Below are 20,811 nucleotides of genomic sequence, written 5' to 3'. Positions count from 1 at the left end.
ATACATTCTTACGTGAATGCATGCCATTTTGTAAAGACATTGCCCAGTCCGCATTCCACATTCTCTCATCCCATTGGATTGTACTCAGCACCCACATTTAATGTTCTCTGTACTTTCAATTCCAAAGTCTTGGGATGAGGTTTGAGAAACACACAGTGTGAATGACATCCTTCAAAAAAGAAAATGTTCAGAGCAGCTGGTTGTCTGGAGGGCGTCCACTGAAAAGCTCACAAATCATACCGTAGAAGATCAACTCTTAAAAATGCCTGCTTGGTGGTAAAATATCCTAGGATCTTGTGCCATATTTAATACCAACTGCATTTTTTTATTTAGGAAGAATCAACTGTTTTTTTTACCCCCTCTGCAGATATTATATAGTCTATCTAATTGAAGCCTAGCTCAGCTAATTCGACTTTCAAGAGACTTGAGAATGCACAGTACTATAAATGAGATCCTAGGTAAATTATAAAGCTCAGGAAATCAACCTCCTTTGAAAGATTTTTCCTCTGGGAGATGCACAGGAAGTCTCCATCCAGACCTCATTAAACTGGAGACAACTTGATAATACATCCTCATCATTGTAACGATAAGAATAGCGAATGCTATTCACTGTTCTAAGCACTTTAATTCAGTAACCTATTTAATTTTCACAGCAAACTATGAGTTTGGTTCTTTTCCCAATTTTACAGATGAGGCAATTAAGGTCTGGAGAGGTTAAGCAACCCATCAAGGCCATACAATATAAAGTGGTACTGCCGGGCCACAAACCCGGGCAGGCTGAATTCTTTGGTCTCAGCAGCCCTGAGATGGAAAGCTCGTTTGTTTTGTCAGCAGTTGGAAAACAGAAGATTAGATGACCATGAGTTCCAGTCCTGATAGGCAGTTACTTTTGAGTCTTTACAACAGTGGAAAAGTTTTTTCTTTTAAATCCTAAGATTCTCAGAGCCATTCCTTTTTGCCACTAAATAAGAGAGACAGGGCTTCCCTGGTGGCGCAGTGGTTGAGAGTCTGCCTGCCGATGCAGAGGACACGAGTTCGAGCCCTGGTCTGGGAAGATCCCACATGCCGCGGAGCGACTGGGCCCGTGAGCCACAACTGCTGAGCCTGCGCGTCTGGAGCCCGTGCTCCGCAACAAGAGAGGCCGCGACAGTGAGAGGCCCGCGCACCGCGATGAAGAGTGGCCCCCACTTGCCGCAACTAGAGAAAGCCCTCGCACAGAAACGAAGACCCAACACAGCCATAAATAAATAAACAAATAAATAAAATTAAAAAAAAGAAGAATGATAGCTCAGATCAGGCCTCTGCTGAGAACTGGAAGGACCCTTGAGGTGATTTACTCCAAGTCCCTTATCTTATAAACAAGGGAGATGAAGGCAGGGGAGGGAAGGATTCGCCTGAGGTAACAGGAAGTTACTAAATAATAACTAATAAAAAGCCTGTGCTCAGACCTGCTATTCTAAAAAAAAAAAAAAAAAAAAAAAAATAAGAGAGACAGTTTTGTCCTGTGTTTCTGGTAAAGACTACAATGCCTTTTTCAAATATTTCTTGTAGTGGAGTTGGAATCAAGCGACTAAAGAACATTAATCGTGACTCAATTTTTTACATATTGAAAGAATGGAAGGCAGATGTGATCAAGATTGTGGCATACTGTGTGGACAGAGAAAAATTAAACCCTGGGAAGATTTTTTTAAGTATCTCTGGCGAGGCTCCACCCCAGATCAATTAAAACAAAATCTCTGAGGATGAGGCTCAGACAATCACATTTTTAAAAAGCTCTCCAGGTAATTCTAATACGCAGCCAGGTTTGAGACTCTCTAAATTATATTAGGCTCTTTCTAGATGTTATTGATAGTTATATCAATAGGAAGGTGCAGAGGCTGAGATATAGGTTAAATATTTATTCTAATGTGGTAAATATCTTCAAATAAACCCAATAATTCAGTTCTGGGTTTAGTCAAAACTGAACTTTCTGGATTTAGCCACAGGAGTTTAAGGTACAAGGCATTACTCCTGAACAGCAAGGATTACCCATTTATTTTTGTTGAATCTAAAATGCTGTTATTATTGTTACACTATGTTATTCTATGTTATAATGAGCATCTCACTGTGGGGAATGGTTATGGAATAAGAAAATAAAAAGCAAGGAGAGTGACAGTGAGACAAAGATCAGTTGTTCCTGAACCCTCTGAGCACCTGATCAGAACTGATCAATGATGTCTTTGGGGCCACAGGGCATTCTGAGTACTGGTGACCCTCCGCTCCAAGTTGAAGGAAAGTCACATTAAGAAGCAGGCAAAGAAGGGAATTCCCTGGCGGTCCAGTGGTTAGGACTCTGCGCTCTCACTGCCAAGGGTGTGGGTTCAGTCCCTGGTCGGGGAACTAAGATCCTGCAAGCCCCGCAGCGCGGCCAAATTTTAAAAAAAAGAAAAGAAAAAGAAACAGGCAAAGAAAACTAGAGGAGGAGTTCTGCTTTCTCAGCTAAAGGAAAATAGAGATGAGTAGAAGCAAGACCACATGTGGGTGGTAGAAACTCCAATTCTAGTTCTAGTTCTGCCAACAGCCTTGTTGGAACAGTTGTCTACAGGTCAATTTCCTGACCTAGGAATCACGGTAATTGTCCTACCTAATTTACAGGGTTGCTGTCAAGATACAGATGTCAAAGCATTTGGAAAAGAGCAATCTGCAAACATGAAATGTTATTATGAGTCTCCTCATTAGGTGATACTACAGACAGCTGTGTGGCCACCAAAAGATGCACCATTCTGTTTATTTTTATTCCCCAAAGGGTCGCCTATTCCAAAGTCTTCTAAATTTAGCATCAGGTACTAAATTCTTTGGATGCTCCATATGGTGGATAAGGCCTCTGTCAATTGGCTTGAACACCTAACTTCCCTACACAGAGATTATTTCATCTTTTCATTTTTACATGACTAATGCTACCAAGCTCAGTGCTGCCAGTTTTTTCAAAGTATGCATTTGTTTCTCAAGTCCTGACTGCCTTAGACCCCTCTGTGCCCTTGTCCATGGTGAAAGCCTCAGGATATTCCCACGAGCTTCTCCCTACAAGCCAGAGGACAGAGGCAAAATCTGAGGCCCCCTGACCACACGGTTTCTTTCCCTGTTAATCTGCTCCATGCCCAAGAGAGATGGTCCCAGCTTGGGGGTTTCTGTGTTTACACAGACGTTGGTCTGGGAGGAATGGAAAATTAGGTGGATCTGGAACTTATTAAAGCCAGTTAATTTGACCACCAATGTGGTCAAATTATAGGCTTCTTGTTTGCTTCGAAGTGGGATTGGGTCGACTCACCAAGGAAAAAGGCTAAACCAAATCTCCCTCTCCTTCTAGAGAGAATAGACAAATTTCCCTTCTCTATGACCTCATCTTTACCTGCACCGAGATTCGAGGAGGCCAGGGATTATCATGTACTGCATTCATCCTACATCTCCCATCCTTACCTTCACTGTGTTCTAAAGTGCTCCGTAAAGCGGGTGAAGGTTAAGAATTACTGTCTCTGACACTATACTTGCCTGCTTCGTGCTAGATGCGGGCCCTGACACCCATACGCTATTTGGGATTGCCTTCTTATATCAGCACTGGGCCAGTAGACATCCAATAAATTAAAATGTTCAAATATGCATGTATATAAAGAAAATGGGATAACAAATTCCTAAAAACCCATCACCGAGTGGAACGATTGTCAACAATTTTCCACACTTGCTTCATCCATCCCTTTTGTTATTGTTGTTATTGAAGCATCTTAAAGTAAATCTAGACCGTATGTCATTTCAATCCTACAAGCTTCCGTGGGCATCTCAAAAGTGTGGACATTTTCCTGCATGATCCTAATTCCATTTTGCACCTAGCAAAATGAGTGATATTTCCTTAGTATCGTCTAATATCTAATCCATATTAAAATGTCCCAAGTGTCTCAAAAATGACTTTTTTCATTAGGTTTGTCATCATGATTAAAACAGGGTCCACACGTTGCATCAGGACGGTATGTCTTTTGAGTCTCTTGTCCTTCCTCCTCCCTTTTTTCCCATGAATAAATGATTTGATGAGTAGGGAGTCTGAAGCCCTGAGAAGATCTGTCCAGAGAAAGCCTGTTACCTGCTTTATTTCTCCCAGGCTGACCAAAGAATCACTAGCTCTCACTCTACTTTTTATAACTTCGCCCAGGCTGACCAGATGGGTGGCGTGGTGGAGACAGTGGCTAAGGACCCAAGGAAATGAATGAAAACCACTTTCTCACTAGTGACCAGAGACAAAATTTAAAGCACAGAGCCAAAAGAAAGCCTAGCATTTCAGAGTGAGATTTGAGTCCCAGAAGATAAAAAGTATCCCTTCAAACAATTCTACTGTGACCCAGAGGATGGAGTGAATTCACAGGGAATGGCCTAGAACAGGGTTGAAACTGGCGAGAGTCAGGTGATGGAGTGGCGTGGTAGGGGAGACAGGTTGTCTTGGGAAAAGTCTTCCAACCCCTCTTTTTCCTGCTCTATAAAAATGGATCTGACTCCCCTCTAGGTAGATTGGCTAAGGGCATGAATGGGCAAAGGGTCACAGACAGCTAAGAGCAGAAGTTAATTTGCTAGTCGAGTGGGCGCTCGGTGTGATTTTAGGAGTTATGTGGGCATCTGAGAGGGGAAGCTTCCTGCCAGTGCCTCCGGGCTCAGAATCCAAGTAATACGGCATTTCACATGTGTACAAATAAGCCCGTAATGTATTCTTTTGTCTTTGCTGTTGGGAATTTGCCATATGTTGATGGGTCCAGTGTGGGATCCATAAACATTTGTTCTTTCTTTGCACTAAATTGTACTTGAAGCTAAGGATTAAATGGACTTTTTGCTTCTCTCCTGTTTCTACAGCTTCAAATCCTCTGGACAGAGCAAGGGATAGTAAGAAATTATTTTACGCCCTTGGCGTACCATAAAAAGGAACATAATCCTGCTTTGTTGATAATCTAGGTATTTGCACATCGCTATACCTAACTGCTTTGCATTCTGGTTATAAATTATTTGGTTTTGACAAACAAAAATAACTCAGCAGATGTTGTTAATATGACCACCTTCTTGGTATGCAGCAGCAAGGACCAGTAATGAAACCACTATCCCTATTATAGCAGTTTAATTTGCAAAAATTACCATTCAGAGAACACGTGTACAGGCCTCTGGGAAACCACTCAGCTTTGAAACTGCTGGCATGTGATGGCACATTCATACACAGCCTTATTCTATTTGCACCACGGAGTAACTTTCTGACACTGAGTTTTTCTGAAATGTTATCGTTTGCATTCTCCTTTTTTTATCACCTCTACTTTGTTTAGTAATAATTCACGTGACTTCAGACAGAACGCCACAGGTCTAAGGAGACCAAGGTAAAATTATCAGAGAAATTTACTTTAAGGCAGAGAGAATTAACAAGACAGATAAATTTCCCCCTATTAGTACATAATGATTGGAAAGTGCCAGCATTCAACTAGCTCATTTCCTCAATAAAAACATCTTTTTATTTGTGTGTTGCTTAAAAAACAACAACAACAACAACAAAAAATTAGTGCTCACTTCGGCAACACATATACTAAAATTGGAACAAGACTGAGAAGATTAGCACGGCCCCTGTGCAAGGATCACATGCAAATTTGTGAAGCGTTCTGTATTTTTCTATTATACATAAAATAGATAAGCAATAAAGATTTACTGTATAACACAGGGAACTATATTCAATATCTTATAATAACTTATAACAGAAAATAATCTGAAAAAATATATGTATAACTGAATCACGTTGCTGTACACCTGAAACTAACACAATATTTTAATAAATCAACTATACTTCAATTGAAAAACTTACAACATAAGATTTAACAAACATTTTTGTGCTTTCATCAGACTGTAGTGCAAACACAACAGGTCATTGCTTCATGTAGTAGATTCACTCCAATACCACTATCCCTTTATCAATTTTTTAAAATTAATTTTTATTGGAGTATGGTTGCTTTACAATGTTGTGTTAGCCTCCACTGCACAACAGAATGAATCAGCCATACACATACAGATATCCCCTCCCTTTTGGACTTCCCTCCCATTTAGGTTGCCGCAGTGCATTAGGTAGAGTTCCCTGTGCTATACAGTATGTTCCCATCAGTTGTCTATTTTATACATAGTATCAATAATGTATATGTGTCAATCCCAGTCTCCCAAATATCGATTATTAATTTTCATAATAAGTCTGCGTTATGAGAAGTCTTTCTATAAAGTTACAGTTACATAAACGAATCATTCCAATTGCTAACAATAAGCACCTGAAGTTGATCAGCACACGCCATCATTTACAGACTTCTAAAAACTGCATGACGCAGGCTGTAATCAAGAGAATCAGAACAGAGACTGTGAATAATAATGCATATCTTCCCACATAAATACTTTCATCTTCCCTCCTCTGGATGAGCCCTCACTTCTTTTTTTTTTTTTTTTTTTTAGTAGAAAAAGCCAAGTTAAGGAGCTCCAGGGGCCAAAGCTGAAAAGGCATCCAGGTGTTCTAACCCTGCATCCCTTGGCCCCTTTAAAACCCCTACGAGCTGCACTTTATACCCTCATATATTATATTCAAGTCTATAATAAGATGCCTGAATGCTAAGCATTTGAAGTGCTGCTTTTAAAAGTGTTGTCATAACAACAGGAATAAAATGACAAGTATAACTTAACTTTGAAAAGACTGCCTTAGTTTTAAGTCCATTGCTTTACCTAAGCAAGGGCTTAACTGTAACCTCCTAGTGCAAACGAAGGCTGTGATCAAATGACATTACCATAATTGAGTCGGTATCTTTAGCTATATTTGCCATCACATAAAATTGTCAGTCCTCCATCAATTCAATTTAATTGCTCGGATGGCCAGAAATAAATTAATTGACCATAAGAAGAATCTATTTGTTTGATTATATAGGCCATATCTGAAAAGCGTTAAGATAATTTCTTATCCTTTCTCTGAGATGAACTGCACCATGTAGCTTAATTATAAGGTTCAATTCCATTTTCTGCCTGACTCTCATGCCCGCAAATGAATACCAGTGTTGGTCACCCATGCTGGGCAAGGAAATAGTACATGGTGCATGATTATGCTTCCCAGCACACTGTTGGGTACATTCTTCCAGGACCTAAGGATTTTTTTTCTCTTTAAGATGTCCAAAGATGTAGCTCCATTCTAGTGAAAACGATTAAAAATATGAGCTTTTAAAAATGGTAATTTCAGTAAAGTCAAATAACAATAGAAGATGTCGGTGTCATTTTGATGCTGTTTTGAAGTAAAGAAGCAACAATCACCATTAGCTAGAAATGAGTTGCCAAGCTCTAGGGGTAAACAGGCTACATGCAAGAAAAGCCTGAAGGAGTTGATAACACCAGGCATGGGACCATTTTCTTCTATGTTGGAGTGTTGTTTTTGAATCTGATGATCAAATAATGAGGATTTGTGGTGGGTGTATTTTTTTCTCAGCAGGATCAGCCAAGCTGTCTATGAGGACCATGTTTCCAAGAAATTTTCCCTTTTGATGTACATGGTTTTGAATAGGTTTTAAAAAAAATTAGGTAATAAGTGCAAAATGCTTTTTCCTTCGAACCAGGAAACAGTTGGTCCTGTTTTGATGTCTAGTTTGCACCAAATGAGGGTCTCCAAGTGTTCTAGGCTTTGCATTTTAAAATGAGTTATAACAACATTAGTCAAAATCCATTCAACCCCTCTTGACATTTAAGTGAGTTTTATGTCCTGAGTCATTTCTCTTCTAATTATCGTGAGGCCAGCTGCTTCTCCCTGCATTTATTTAATCCACCAGAATGGAAGAATATTGAAGTCGAGTTTTCATTTTCCCCAGGCTGAAATGGTGTCAGTTATCTAGAAGTTCCTACAACTGACTGTCCCAGTGAGTAGACATGCAATTAACGTTTCTTCTTTACTCTTCAGATGGTTCAGCCAGACCCTTAACATAGCTTCACAGTTCTCTGCTGTCATTGCTTAGAGGGGGAATAAAAGAAAAAGAAAGAGGAGAGCAGTAATGTCAAATTACTTTATTTCTGTATATCTCTTCACCTGTAAAGTATGTATGGTTTTATAGTTAGTGCATTCTATTTGATGGATAAAAGCCAGATATATCTTCAAAGGGCACATTCTAGTTAGTAGAAAAGACCATTACTCCACACTAAGATTTTTACATATGTTTTCTCATTTTCTCCTTGCAATAACATTGGTGACTTAGGTCTTATTATACTCATTTTATTGACAAGAAAAATTGGAGCTCAGAGAGAACTTGGGTGAACCCTGGGGTTAGCCTGCCTCCAGAGACAATGCTTTTCTATTCTACCCTGTATTGAGCATGAAAGAAGTTGGTACAGACAGGTGGTACCTACACTCAAGAAGTTTGTAGCTTATTAAAGAGATGAAACATTCAGGGAGATAATTATAATACACTGAGCCCCTGAGTATGTTAATTCCCATGAATAATTGGAAGTTTTGTCAGAAATAGAGTCACAGATGTAGAAAACAAACTTATAGTTACCAAGAGGGAAAGGGGGGGAGGGATGAATTGGGAGATTGGGATTGACATATAAACACTACTATATATAAAATAGATAACTAATAAGAACCTACTGTATAGCACAGGGAACTCTGTTCAATACTCTGTACTGACCTATATGGGAAAAGAATCTAAAAAAGAGTGGATATATGTATATGTATAACTGATTCACTTTGTTGTATAGCAGCAACTAACACAGCATTGTAAATCAACTCTACTCCAATAAAAATTTATTTTAAAAAATCAAAAAAATAAAATAAAACCCAAGCTTTGAAAACAAAAAATAAATAAATAAAATAGAAGTGCAACAACAAAAAATAGTTGGAAGTTTTGTGGTTCACAAGGCAAGATCCCTCTGGTTGAGCTGGTTGATCTGCTCAGAAAATGCTTCAAGAAACAGTTGGCTTTTGCATCAAATGATAGTCATGGATCAAACCCATTGAATAAAATAAGAATCCATGAATCTATGCTGACAGTCCTGAAAATAAATAAAAACAAATAAATAAAAGGATTCAAGAAAGCTCTTACAGTAGAAAACAATGATTGAGTTCAAAGAGTACCATTTTGCCACCATCATAATAATAATTGATTTGGGCAAAAATTATCAGTGGATGCTAAAACTTCTGGGTTAAAGAAACAAGATATTTGCATAGCCCCAAAGTACCTCCTTACTAACCACTTACCAGTTGCAAAGGCAAAAATAGAAACTTTCCAGGGGAGAAACTGTCCAACAACACCTTAACCAAGTAATCAAAGTTAACATCACTAGTAACAGGACCAAGTGATTTCTTGTGCCTTCTGATGCAGTACCTTCAGAAGGACAACAATATCACTTATGTGATGTCACTCCCAAAAATGCATAGCCTAAGCCTAATTATGAGACAACATCAGACAAACCCAAACTAAGGAACGTTCTATAGAACAACTGGTCTGTACTCTGTGAAAATGTCCAAGTCACAAAAGACAAAGAAAGGACAAGGAACCATCCCAGTTTAAAGGAGACTAAAGGCATATTTCAAGAGAGGCAGTGCATGATCCTGGGTTGGCTCCTAGCATGTGGGTGGGGGTGGAGGGACAGTATACCAAACATTATTGGGACCATTTGTAAAATTTGAATAAGGTCTGTACATTAGATAATAGTATCGTACTGATGTTAAATTTCCTATGTTGATAATTGTACTGCAATTATGTAAGTGAATGACCACGTCTTTAAGATATACACATTGACGCATCATATCTGCAAATTGCTCAATGGGGAGGAACAAATATATATATAAATATGTATATGCAAGTTGCTCTCAAATGATTCAGGAAGTAGTAATGGGTATGTGTGTATGGGGGGAGACGACAGAGTAAAACGTGACAGATTTCAACAAATGGTGAATCTGGATGAAAGATGTATGAGAGCTTTTTGTTCTTTTCTTGAAACTTTTCTGTAAGCTTCCAATTATTTCAAAAAAACAAAAACAAAACCATAATTGGTTTTTGAACTGGGCTTCCAAAGTACCCATGGTTTTAGTTTTTATCAGCCAGTATTTAAAGTAGTTCTGCTTTTTAATTACCTAAAAATTGCTATGTTCACAAAGATGCTAGTTTCTGGCTTCCCTTGATTTCATCTGTTCAGATCACATCCATTCTTCCGGATGTAGCCAACGTTTTATCTTCTCTATGAAACTTCCTGGCTGTACCTGTCTCATTTATCTCCCTCTCCATTGAGAGAACTCTATTATTTTAAATTGTATTAAGCACTTACCACATACCAGGTATTGAGTATACTAACTCATTTGCACCTCAAAAATCCTCTGAAGTGTTAGTGCTTTTATACAAATGAGGAAACTGGGATTCACAGAGGTTAAGTAACCTGCATAAGTTCAAACAGCTGTAAACTGTAGCCCCCAAATGGAGCCCAGATTTGTCTGACTTGGGAGTCCACATTCTAATCATCTCAGCTTTACTGCTTTCCTTGGAGCACTGAGAAATAGACATCACTTAAAATTTCACTGTGTGTTATTTCTTACATATTTCTTACATCGGAAGTGATCTCCCAACGGCTTTATGTACAGTCATATTTTCTTCTCCCATTAAATTATTAAAACTGTTTATAGCAGAGATCAGTCTTTGGTTCTTTTTGGATCTTGGGCACCATATAGCATCCTGCCAATGATGAGCCGATAATATGTACTTAATAATTGTGTTGATTGAGGTGTCTTAGAAAATATGGAAAGAAAACCATTGATATCAGTTTCCAGAGATTCTGAAAATGAGTTTCTTTTCTTCCATGTTAGTTGAACCTCAGTCTTCGTTATCACAATCTTTGTATTTCTCAAGCACCTTACTTTTTATAAAGCACTTCCTCGTTTTCTGTATGTTTTTAAGCAGAAGTCTTACCGTCTATAGGGCTGGTGGGAAGTCAGGTTAGAAGATGTCCAAGTAGCCTCACGATTGTAAGATGGAAGGATGCTTTGATCTCAGTTGAACCTTACAATGCTTGTCTATTAAAATGGGGAGGAATTAACTACTCTCATTCTCTAGATACCAAATTTGAGCTTCAGCAAGTTTAGTATGTGCCCAAGAGGCCAGTAAGAACACCTGAGCTTGGTTCTTCCATCTCTCACTGAGGAGTGAGTCTATGTTACTTTGTAAGTTTTTTCATCCGTTCACATCACTTGTCTCAGTCAATGTAATATCTCACGCATGTATTTATTGTTTGGTTAGCAAACAAAGCTGACAACTGAGAAGCAAATATTAGCCTTGCCTTGATTTATTTTAAGGCAGTACACTCCAAAAAAAAAAAAAAAAAAGCCCGTGACTTAAATATATCCACTCTTTTTAAGATTAGTCAACTGTTCTGTAATAGGTACCTTGCAACCATATAATAAGCAGACACCTATTTTTAGGATTCATCTTAAATAATCATTTAGCATAGCAGGCTATTTACATCTGACCCACATGCCTCTTTCAGACAACTGAATTGTACTTCTACCCTTGACCAAGATGTGGAGGTGCATAAACAGGATGGCACTGTTAAGGAGAGGAGAGTGGAGGAACACAAAGCAGACAGGAAGAAATGACTCAGAAAGTACAGTGGGGCCAGTGTGCTGCAGCTTACGTGGTGTTGATGGGGAAAAGGATCAAATCACGAAAATATTCAACTCTCAGGTGGTTGCTTGTTGATCGAGCTTTTCCCTTTCAGGTCCTGATTCCTTGGCACTTCCTCTTGCAGAAGGAATGATGACTTTTTCTGGAAATTGATAGTGATTTTCCGACAGCTCTATTGATGTAAATCTCATATATCGTAAAATTAATTCATCTTAAATGTACAGTTTGAGTTTTAGTAAATGTATACAGTTGTGCAACAATCACCACAACACAGTTTTAGAACACTTCCAGCCCCACCCCCAAAAGTTCTCTCATGGTCCTTTGCCTGCTCCCATCCCTGGCACCAGGCCAACATTTGGGTTGACTGTAGAATTGTCTACTTTTGCCAGCATTGTCACTCCAGCAACCTGCCAACTGCCCTAGTGGCCATTGCCTTATCTCAGAGGGTTGGTCTCAGTCTAACGTGGAGATGGCGTAGCTTTGTAGCTATGCAACTATTGATTTCTAAGTCAACATTTTCACTCCACGACAAATGCTTTGGTGAGAACTGAGATGTCCTTACTAACTTCATTCAGAAATCACAGATGTCTGTTCTATTTTCTGTCCATAGTGGGGGTCTTCCAGAATTACCTGTTTGCGTTCTATATTAGAGAATTTGGTTAAATGAAAAAAAGGAAAACACCATAAAAACCTTGCTCTTCCAGGATTAAGACAGTGATGTCAGCTGTTGTGTTGTTGTTTTTTAAATTTCATAATGTTTGATGTCCTGCAACTCCAGCATGTACAAATGCTAATCTACTCCCCCGTCTCCCATAGAGAGGCCCAGGTGTCATCCTGACAAGGGTCCTCTTTGCTTTTGACCATACCTTAAAATCAGAAATAAAAGGCATATATAATGTAGACTGTATGGATTCCCTTTTATTATCCAAGGTAGCACGTGGAATGTGGGGTAGACGTAAGTACCCTCTTAAAGGTGGTTGAAGAAAAAAGCTAATTTATAAACCCCTCAACATACCTCTAAAAAAAGAATATGGTAGGGACTTCCTTGGTGGCGCAGTGGTTAAGAATCCGCCTGCCAATGCAGGGGACACAGGTTCAATCCCCGGTCCGGGAAGATCCCACATGCCGCGGAGCAACTAAGCCAATGCGCCACAACTACTGAGCCTGTGTGCTGCAACTATTGAAGCCCACACGCCTAGAGCCCGTGCTCTGCAACAAGGGAAGCCACTGCAGTGAGAAGCCCGTGCACCGCAGTGAAGAGTAGCCCCTTCTCTCGACAGAGAAAGCCCACGAACAGCAACAAAGACCCAACGTAGCCAAAAATAAATAAATTAATTAATTAATTTTTTCAAACAAGAATATGATAGAAAAAGCAGGATACAAAATTTAGCATGCATTGTGCTCAAAATTCTTATGTTTTATGCGGAAAGGGAAGAGTTGAAGAAAATTACGTGCACCAAAATTCTGCTGGTGGTTATTGTTGGGTACTAGAAAACAATATGGTTCTTCCCTCCCCCTCCCTGCCCTGACTTCTTTCTGCTTCTCTGTATTTTCCTAATACAGCAGAGTGCTTTTATGCTTGGAAAAAACTAAAAATAACCTAATGATTCCTATTTGCTTTCATAAGTCTTAGTATATTTAACTCTAACGATCAATATTAACATTCCTTCTAGCTGACTGGTTGCTTTGTCCAGTTACCATATCAGTTAATCAATGCCTCTAACACTTCTACTGTGAACTCATCAGTTTGGAGATTAATGCCCAAGAAGTGATGAAAGGAGGCTGGCCTGTCTTACCTAACCTTGGGGTTCCCCGAGAGGAATTGTTCACATTTGGGGAGAGAAGCTTGCTAACTCAGGCTAATCAAATTTACAAGAAAGTTTAAGCCAGAATACCAGTTTATAAAAATGTAATGGGAAATGGACCTGTCACCTAGACTGAACTTTGAAAGCATTTTTCTTCCATTTTTACTACTTCTACTGGTAACACTCTCAGGAGCTGCATTGTAGGGTCTGGTTCACAGCCCTGCAGTGTGATGGGTGCCCTTCATTGCTGTCTTCCAAGCAACCCTCCAAGGTTGACTTCTATCCTTCATTTGTTTATTCTTAAGAATCAGGTTATCTCTGTGTTCTCCAGGTCACTGGCTATTTCCCCCCTCTGAACTGCACTCATATTGTACCTTTTATTTCTGATCTAAACAAGGCATGAGACCTGGTGGGATGAAGGGGGACCTCTTGACCCTTGATCTTTTTTTAATCTGCCTCAGCCCCCTCCCCAGACCCTGCCATCTCCAACCAGGCTCAGTGCTGTTTCCAAACTGCCTGCTGATTTGATAAGCTACCTTCTAATTTAAACAAACTAGGAACTTCCGGTCGGCTGGTGGCTCATGGTACCCACCAAGGCCTGGTGTACTTGTATCACCGTGTCATATCAGAACACATGAAATCCTATACTCATTTTTATTTCGAAAGACTCCAGTATGTGTTCAGTTGGATCTTAGCACTGCATAGCCAGGGAGAAGGCAGCGGTTTTCACTGTATGAAGAGCCGAGAAGAGAAACAACTGTGACTTTCTGGCTTCTGTGCTAAGAGACTCGGCTCAGAATGGTAGGGTTTGTTCAACTCTTAGTCAAGGTGCTGGGGATTCTTTCCAGAAAGACTCCGTTCTTCCCAGGGACTGTGGGAATGGCAGGGCAGGGGTGGCCACCCGGTGTTACAGCCTGGGCCTCCTGGGACAAAACAAAGTAAGGAACAAAGCACAGCAGCTTTATCGTTTGCCTAAGATTTGAGACCTTTCTGGGATTTAATGTGCAAAAATGAATGTTAGTTCTGCTGGCATTTTCAGAAAGACCAGGTGAGAAGTCAATAACTTAGGGACTGGAAACAGTTTTCAAAGAGCCAGGAGTTTCAAGTAGCAGCAGCCAAAGAAGGATTTGTGGTTTTATGTGGAATTTCGTGCTTATTAGATATGGTATTTGATGAACCTTGACAATACGTATTGGGTATAGTGCGTCCTACCAGGAGTACGGTACCATCTCTAAAAATCCTTCAGATGAAAATAAAGAAGTTGGTACATAGCTCAGAGCTCATAATGGGAACTTCACTGGGGAATCTGAATTATTCTAGTGTAATCAGAATTTATGAAACCTAATACATTATTTCTTAGGAATTATATTTCTCCTCTTCAGGACTTACAAATATAAACTATATAAATATAGCCGTTACCCATCAAAGCTATCTTATATGTTCTTGTATGTGAGCTCTCTCTCCTCTCCAGTCCCAACTCTAGACAACTCCAAATGTCTGCAGTTTCAAAAAAGAATTTTGCATCATATCAATCATACATAAATCCATTTCCTTTATAAAAACTCAAACAATATAGAAAAAATTAAAATGTTTCTGACTACTACTCAATCCCACCTCTTCATAGACTGTGTATACTTTCAGAACTTTTCTATTCATGTACATAATTTTATATTTTGTTTTCAACATTCCTGGTATCATACTCTATTTTGTTCTGCAATTTGTCCTCGGCCGGGCGGGTGGTGGGGGTGGATCTTTCTATGTGGGCATATTGTTTTTTTTTTTTTTTTTTTAAACTTTGGGTTTATTTATTTATTTATTTTTATGGCTGTGTTGGGTCTTCGTTTCTGTGTGAGGGCTTTCTCTAGTTGCGGCAAGTGGGGGCCATTCTTCATCGCGGTGCGCGGGCCTCTCATTATCGTGGCCTCTCTTGTTGCGGAGCACAGGCTCCAGACGCGCAGGCTCAGTAATTGTGGCTCACGGGCCCAGTTGCTCCGCGGCATATGGGATCCTCCCAGACCAGGGCTCGAACCCGTATCCCCTGCACCGGCAGGCAGATTCTCAACCACTGCGCCACCAGGGAAGCCCGGCATATTGTTTTTAACTGCTATGGTTATGCCATAGTGTATTAACCATTCCTGTAATGATTAACATTTACATCATTTCCGTTTTTCCGCTGTTACATTAACTGTCGTGAATATCCCTGTATATAACTTTTTGTGAACTTGAGTATTTCTCCACAGGAGATAGCAAAGAGTAGATGTGACATATTACAGGATGTTTTACATTTTAAATAGTAGATACTACCTAGTTGTCTTCCAAACTTTCGGTACCACTTTATACACCTACCAGCAGTGATACTGCAATTCTACTTCAGTCCTTTCTTTAGGTAAAGGTTCAAAGAAGCATCTGCTACTAAAATGCAAATAACAAGGAACCAGTTTGAAGTCCTTAAAGCCTGAAAATGAGTAATGTAGCTTTAAGGGTAGTTTTGCTGGAAGAAAGCAGGTCTGTGAGATTCTAGGAAGCCAGGGAGCAGCTTGAAGACTTAGGGCTCCAAGAGGTGGGAGTGGTGTCGTCAAGAAGATGATAACAGAGTTGCAGGATAACTAGCCACTGGGGAATGGCTGAGGCCATTGGAAGAGTAGTAGCAAAGAACTGTCACCCCTACTTCAGAGTTAGGGGTGTGGGCGGGGAGGTGCTTTGCATACTCTTATCCTTCAACCCACCTGCTCTTCCCTCTCCCAACCTACTCCTTTTCTCCAAGAGCCTGACCTTGTGCAGAGGCCCTCAAACTTATTTTATGACTCTCCTTAGGCAGTGAGCCAGCCTCTAGGGGAATTGATGGCAGGATAGAGATCTCAGCCTAAGCCAGCTATCAGTCGAATTCTTTTCTGATAGATAATGATCATTTCTAAGACCAGACAGGCAAAACCACTTACCCCCCTTCCTGTTCCCAGCGGGCATCCATTCAACACGTAAATGTAATGAAAAGCGTCTGAGGATTTTATCCATCCCGAAGCAATTTACAAACTCAGAATCCAGGACAAACATTTGTTTTGTTCTCAAGAAGCTTTCTTACCTATTACTGAAAAAGGAGAAGAAGGAAAATTATTTCACTATCCAGTTCTAATGTTTAATTCATCTAACATTTAAACTTTGCAAAGAGAGGCTTATTTAAGACTTTTTAAAAGTTGGACATTTGAGAAATTGTAGCAGATGATTGTAACTGAAGTTTGAACATTTTCAACCAATTCAGCATCATCCTTTTTTTCTTTTCTAGGCTGAGCATCAGAACCATCTGGGGTCCTTTTCAAAATCCCAATACTCAGGTCCATACTAGTTAAGTCAGAATGCCTGGGAGTATGTGAAACTACTGATCCAGTGGATAAGAGAAAAAAATCTTTTTGGTTTAAAAGCATAACCTCTAGGAAGTACAAGACAATAACGCAGTTAAAATAGTTCAGATACTTTAAGTCTTTTCCCTGTGACCAAAGAACGCCATGATGCAACAGACCTGTTGAACAATAATTTACAAAATGAGATACAATACTAATTAAATTTGCCAAATTGAGCCTTTGAGGTGAGTTTTAGGTTATAAAATTATTGAGCACAGAAAGAACATGTTTTCCTGATATTTATTAAATTTTCTGGATCTTTTTCTTGATATTTATTACGTTTTCTTGATACTTGCTACGTTTGCATGTGATACAAAGATAGCACAGGCATGCTTTATGAACCTAAGAAGGTGTTTTTAATGAGAACTAGACAGACTGCTTAGTAAGCAACAAAGAACACTTAAGAGAACCTCATTAAGGATTTATGTGAATCATGGTTATTTTTGAAACTTGGGGGTGGGGGGGAAGTAACCAGAAGGAGTCTTATTTGCACTGCATTTTGTCCTGCCATTCGTGCACTAGATATTAATGTTATTGCACATGCATACTTCTACGTCATTACTTTTAAAATTCTAGAGAATGTTCCAAAGCTTAAGCCTCCCTGTCCCCATCCCTAGCTGGATTGGGTGGGATTCCTGTCCTACCCAGATCAAAGACCAACCTGTTGCTCATTGCAAAGCCTCTTGCCAAGTGAGTCAGCGCCTGTACCCTGCGAGAGTGCATGCTTGCTTCCTCAGAGCTGCTTTCTCCTGGGGTGGGTGGGGAGGAGGGGATTTAGAAACCTGCAGCCTCATGGGGAAGGGGGCTGTTTGTTCTCTCTCTGGGGAAGTAACTCACTCAGACCTCCTCCCTTGGCTGAGCTGCTTCCAATAGCTTTGAGTAGGGCCCAGTGAAGTTGGCTTTTCCATTACATCTAGATGGACTACAAGAGTGTCTTGCTGCTGTTTTTTAGCTTTGCTTGCTTGCTTGCTAGTTTGCTGGGTTTTTAAAGGGCGACTATTGATGCTATTAGTGTCTGCCCAGTTTGGAAGTCTTTAGTCTGGACAGCGGCTGTGTCCCCTTTCTCCTGCTAGCCCGTCCCCCTCTCTGGACTGAGGTTACCTGCTAAGACAATGGTATGTGCTTTGACTTTTCCTGATCTAAAGGGAATAGAATTACCTAACTGTTCTAGGGCAGTCCTTTGGGGGAACTAACCTTGGGCTTCTGTCCAGCTGAAGTTGTATTTTGACAACGCGTCTTGGTCAGTGGTGATGAGTCTTTATAAAAGGTGAGCTAGCGACTGAAATGGGGTGTGTGCCTTCTGCTGTATTTTCCCCTTTACCTTTCTTGCCTCTTCTCTTGCCTTCTTATCATAACCTAGATTATCACTACTTCTGTGAGCGCTCTCTGTGCTCTTCTTTTTTCTCACTGCCACAAGAGCGGCACGATCTTATCTTTCAAAATATACTTAAGGGTAGAAAAAGGGAGAACAAGTTTAAGTAAGTTCATCTCTCAAGAAACCTAGTGTTTTTAGCCTTGTGACTTCTAAGTGTAGAATTCCACCCTAAGACTGGACTGTGTTTTGAACGTCATGCAGAACCTATCTGAAACTTGACTTGGCCTATTTGTGTGCTTTTGCTGTTGCTATTGTTGTCCTAAATGGAGGGAAACATTCCAAAGTTTTTGCATATTTTGAAGGTATGGTTGAACCTTGTTTAAAAAAATAATCCCTGAAGGAACCCTAAAGTAACTGATAATGGTGTGTAATTTATATTTATTTACATCTTCATGTGTTTCTTCAGGTTCACCTGAGAGCTGAACCCTTTGGCTTAAAAAGAACATGTCGTAGGAAAGAAATCTTACAGGCATCTAATGGCCTCATGACTCACCTTTCCTCATGTCACCTCCTATTATCGTTGACAAGCTTAGCGTGTTTTCTGTTTGAACCCGCCTGTAATTTGCCTTAATCTTTCTGTTGTCTTATAGGACTACCAGCCAGACTCCCAGAAATCATGTTGGTAGGATCCCAGTCCTTCTCGCCTGGAGGGCCCAATGGGATCATCAGGAGCCAGTCCTTTGCGGGGTTCAGTGGCCTTCAGGAGAGGCGATCCAGGCAAGTTGTGTGTGGTTCTCTCCTGGGACGCAGCTTGAGAGGGATGTGAGCCTTGGTGCTCTGAAGAGGGTCCGCGTGCATGTGGCCTTGTCAAAACACACACCTGTGTTATTTTCATCTCTTTCATGAAAAAGATGTAATGTTCCCCAAATTTCTATCATTTAGAATTCCTCCTTCAAAGAAGATTTAGGACAAGCTAGCAATACACATGTATAGCTCTCCCTACCCCCACCCCATTTCTTTCAGATCTTTTGATGCCTATTGCCAGAGTGCCTCCAAATGTTCGAACCCATTTATCCTCTAACCAGTAACAACAGATTTACCTTTATCCACACATCTGTTGATCCTGAGCATTTTCTAAAAATCTTTTCCAGTCTTTTATGTCATCCCTAACGAGGTTAAATGTGCTTTCATAAGTTTACTTGTGTTTTGTATTTATTTTGGGAATAACCAGTGCATTCACATCCATTGCCTATTTTGGGGGTGGATGTTTACATATTTTCTTACAGAACAATAAAGGCTTTTTATATATATCCATTGTAACACCATGTATTGTAGTCTTTTTCCCCCTAATTTGAATTGCTACCTTTTTTTTTTTAACCTTTTGACCCCCTTCACCCATTTCTTCTATCCCGCCCACGCTCCCTGCCTCTGACAGTCACCAATATCTATGAGCTTGGCTTTTTGTTGTTTTTCTTTTAGATTCCATGTATGAGAGATTGTACAGTATTTGTCTTTGTCTGACTTACTTCACTTAAATATGATGCCCTCGAGTTCTTTCCATGTTGTCACAAATGGCAAGATTTCATTCTTTTTTATGGCTGAGTAATATTCCTATATACAATGGAATATTATTCAGCCATACATATATATATATAATATATATATATCACAATTTCTTTATTCATCCATTCATTGGACACTTAAGTTGTTTCCATAAATCTTGGCTATGGTAAGTAGTGCTACAATGAACATGGGGGTGCAGATATCTTTTTGAGTTCATGTTTTCATTGTCTTTGGATAAATACTCAGAAGTGGAATTGCCAGATCATATGGTAGTTCTATTTTTAATTTTTTGAAGAACTTCTGTACTGTCTTCCATAGGGGCTGCACCAATTTACATTCCAAGCAACAGTGCACAAAGGTTCCCTTTTCTCCACATACCTGCCAACACATGTTATTTCTTGTCTTTTTGATAATAGCCATTCTAACAGGGGTGAGGTGATATCCCATTGTGGTTTTGATTTGCACTTCCATGATGATTAATGCTGTTGAGCATCTTTTCACGTACCCTTTGGCCATTTGTATGTCTTCTTTGGATATGTGTCTGTTCAGATCTTCTGCCCATTTTTTAACTGGGTTGTTTGGTTTTTGTTATTGAGTTGTATGAGTTCTTTATATATTTTGGATATTAACTCCGTATCAGATATGATTTGCAAATATTTCCTCCCATTTAGTAGGTTGCCTTTTTATTTTGTTGATGGTTTACTTTGCTTTGCAGAAGCTTTTTATTTTTTAGTTTGATGTAGTCTTACTTGTATAATTTTGCTTTTGTTGCTTTTGCTTTCAGTATCATATTCAAAAAAATCATAGCCAAGACCTGTGTCTTACTACCTATGTTTTCTTTTAGGAGTTTTATGGTTTCAAGTCTTACATTCAAGTCTTTAATCCATTTTGAGTTAATTTTTTATATGGTGTAAGAGAGGGTCTAGTTTTATTCTTTTGCATGTAGCTGTCCAGTTTTTCCAGCACCATTTATTGAAGAGACTGTCTTCTCCCCATTGCGTATTATTGGCTCCTTTGTCGTAAATTAACTGACCATATATGAGTGGGTTTATTTCTGGGCTCTC

General features: G+C 39.7%; 1 protein-coding gene and 1 non-coding gene across 6 annotated transcripts in view; both read left to right on the top strand.

Annotated features, from left to right (window-relative positions):
- Positions 1-20,811, top strand: part of RIPOR2 (RHO family interacting cell polarization regulator 2) — a 93,686-nt gene that overhangs the window by 21,694 nt on the left and 51,181 nt on the right. For all 5 annotated transcript variants that reach the window (XM_059938039.1, XM_059938040.1, XM_059938043.1 and 2 more), the window contains exon 2: positions 18,835-18,961. In XM_059938039.1, the coding sequence (XP_059794022.1) occupies positions 18,861-18,961 (101 nt within the window). In that variant the 5' untranslated portion in view covers positions 18,835-18,860. The remainder of the gene's footprint in view (positions 1-18,834; positions 18,962-20,811) is intronic.
- Positions 5,558-5,664, top strand: LOC132375543 (U6 spliceosomal RNA). The gene has a single exon (XR_009506087.1). It is a non-coding gene; the product is annotated as a U6 spliceosomal RNA (small nuclear RNA).

Source organism: Balaenoptera ricei, chromosome 11 (genome assembly GCF_028023285.1).
Source record: "Balaenoptera ricei isolate mBalRic1 chromosome 11, mBalRic1.hap2, whole genome shotgun sequence".
Classification (NCBI taxonomy): Eukaryota; Metazoa; Chordata; class Mammalia; order Artiodactyla; family Balaenopteridae; genus Balaenoptera; species Balaenoptera ricei.
This window is presented reverse-complemented; position numbering and strand designations above follow the sequence as displayed.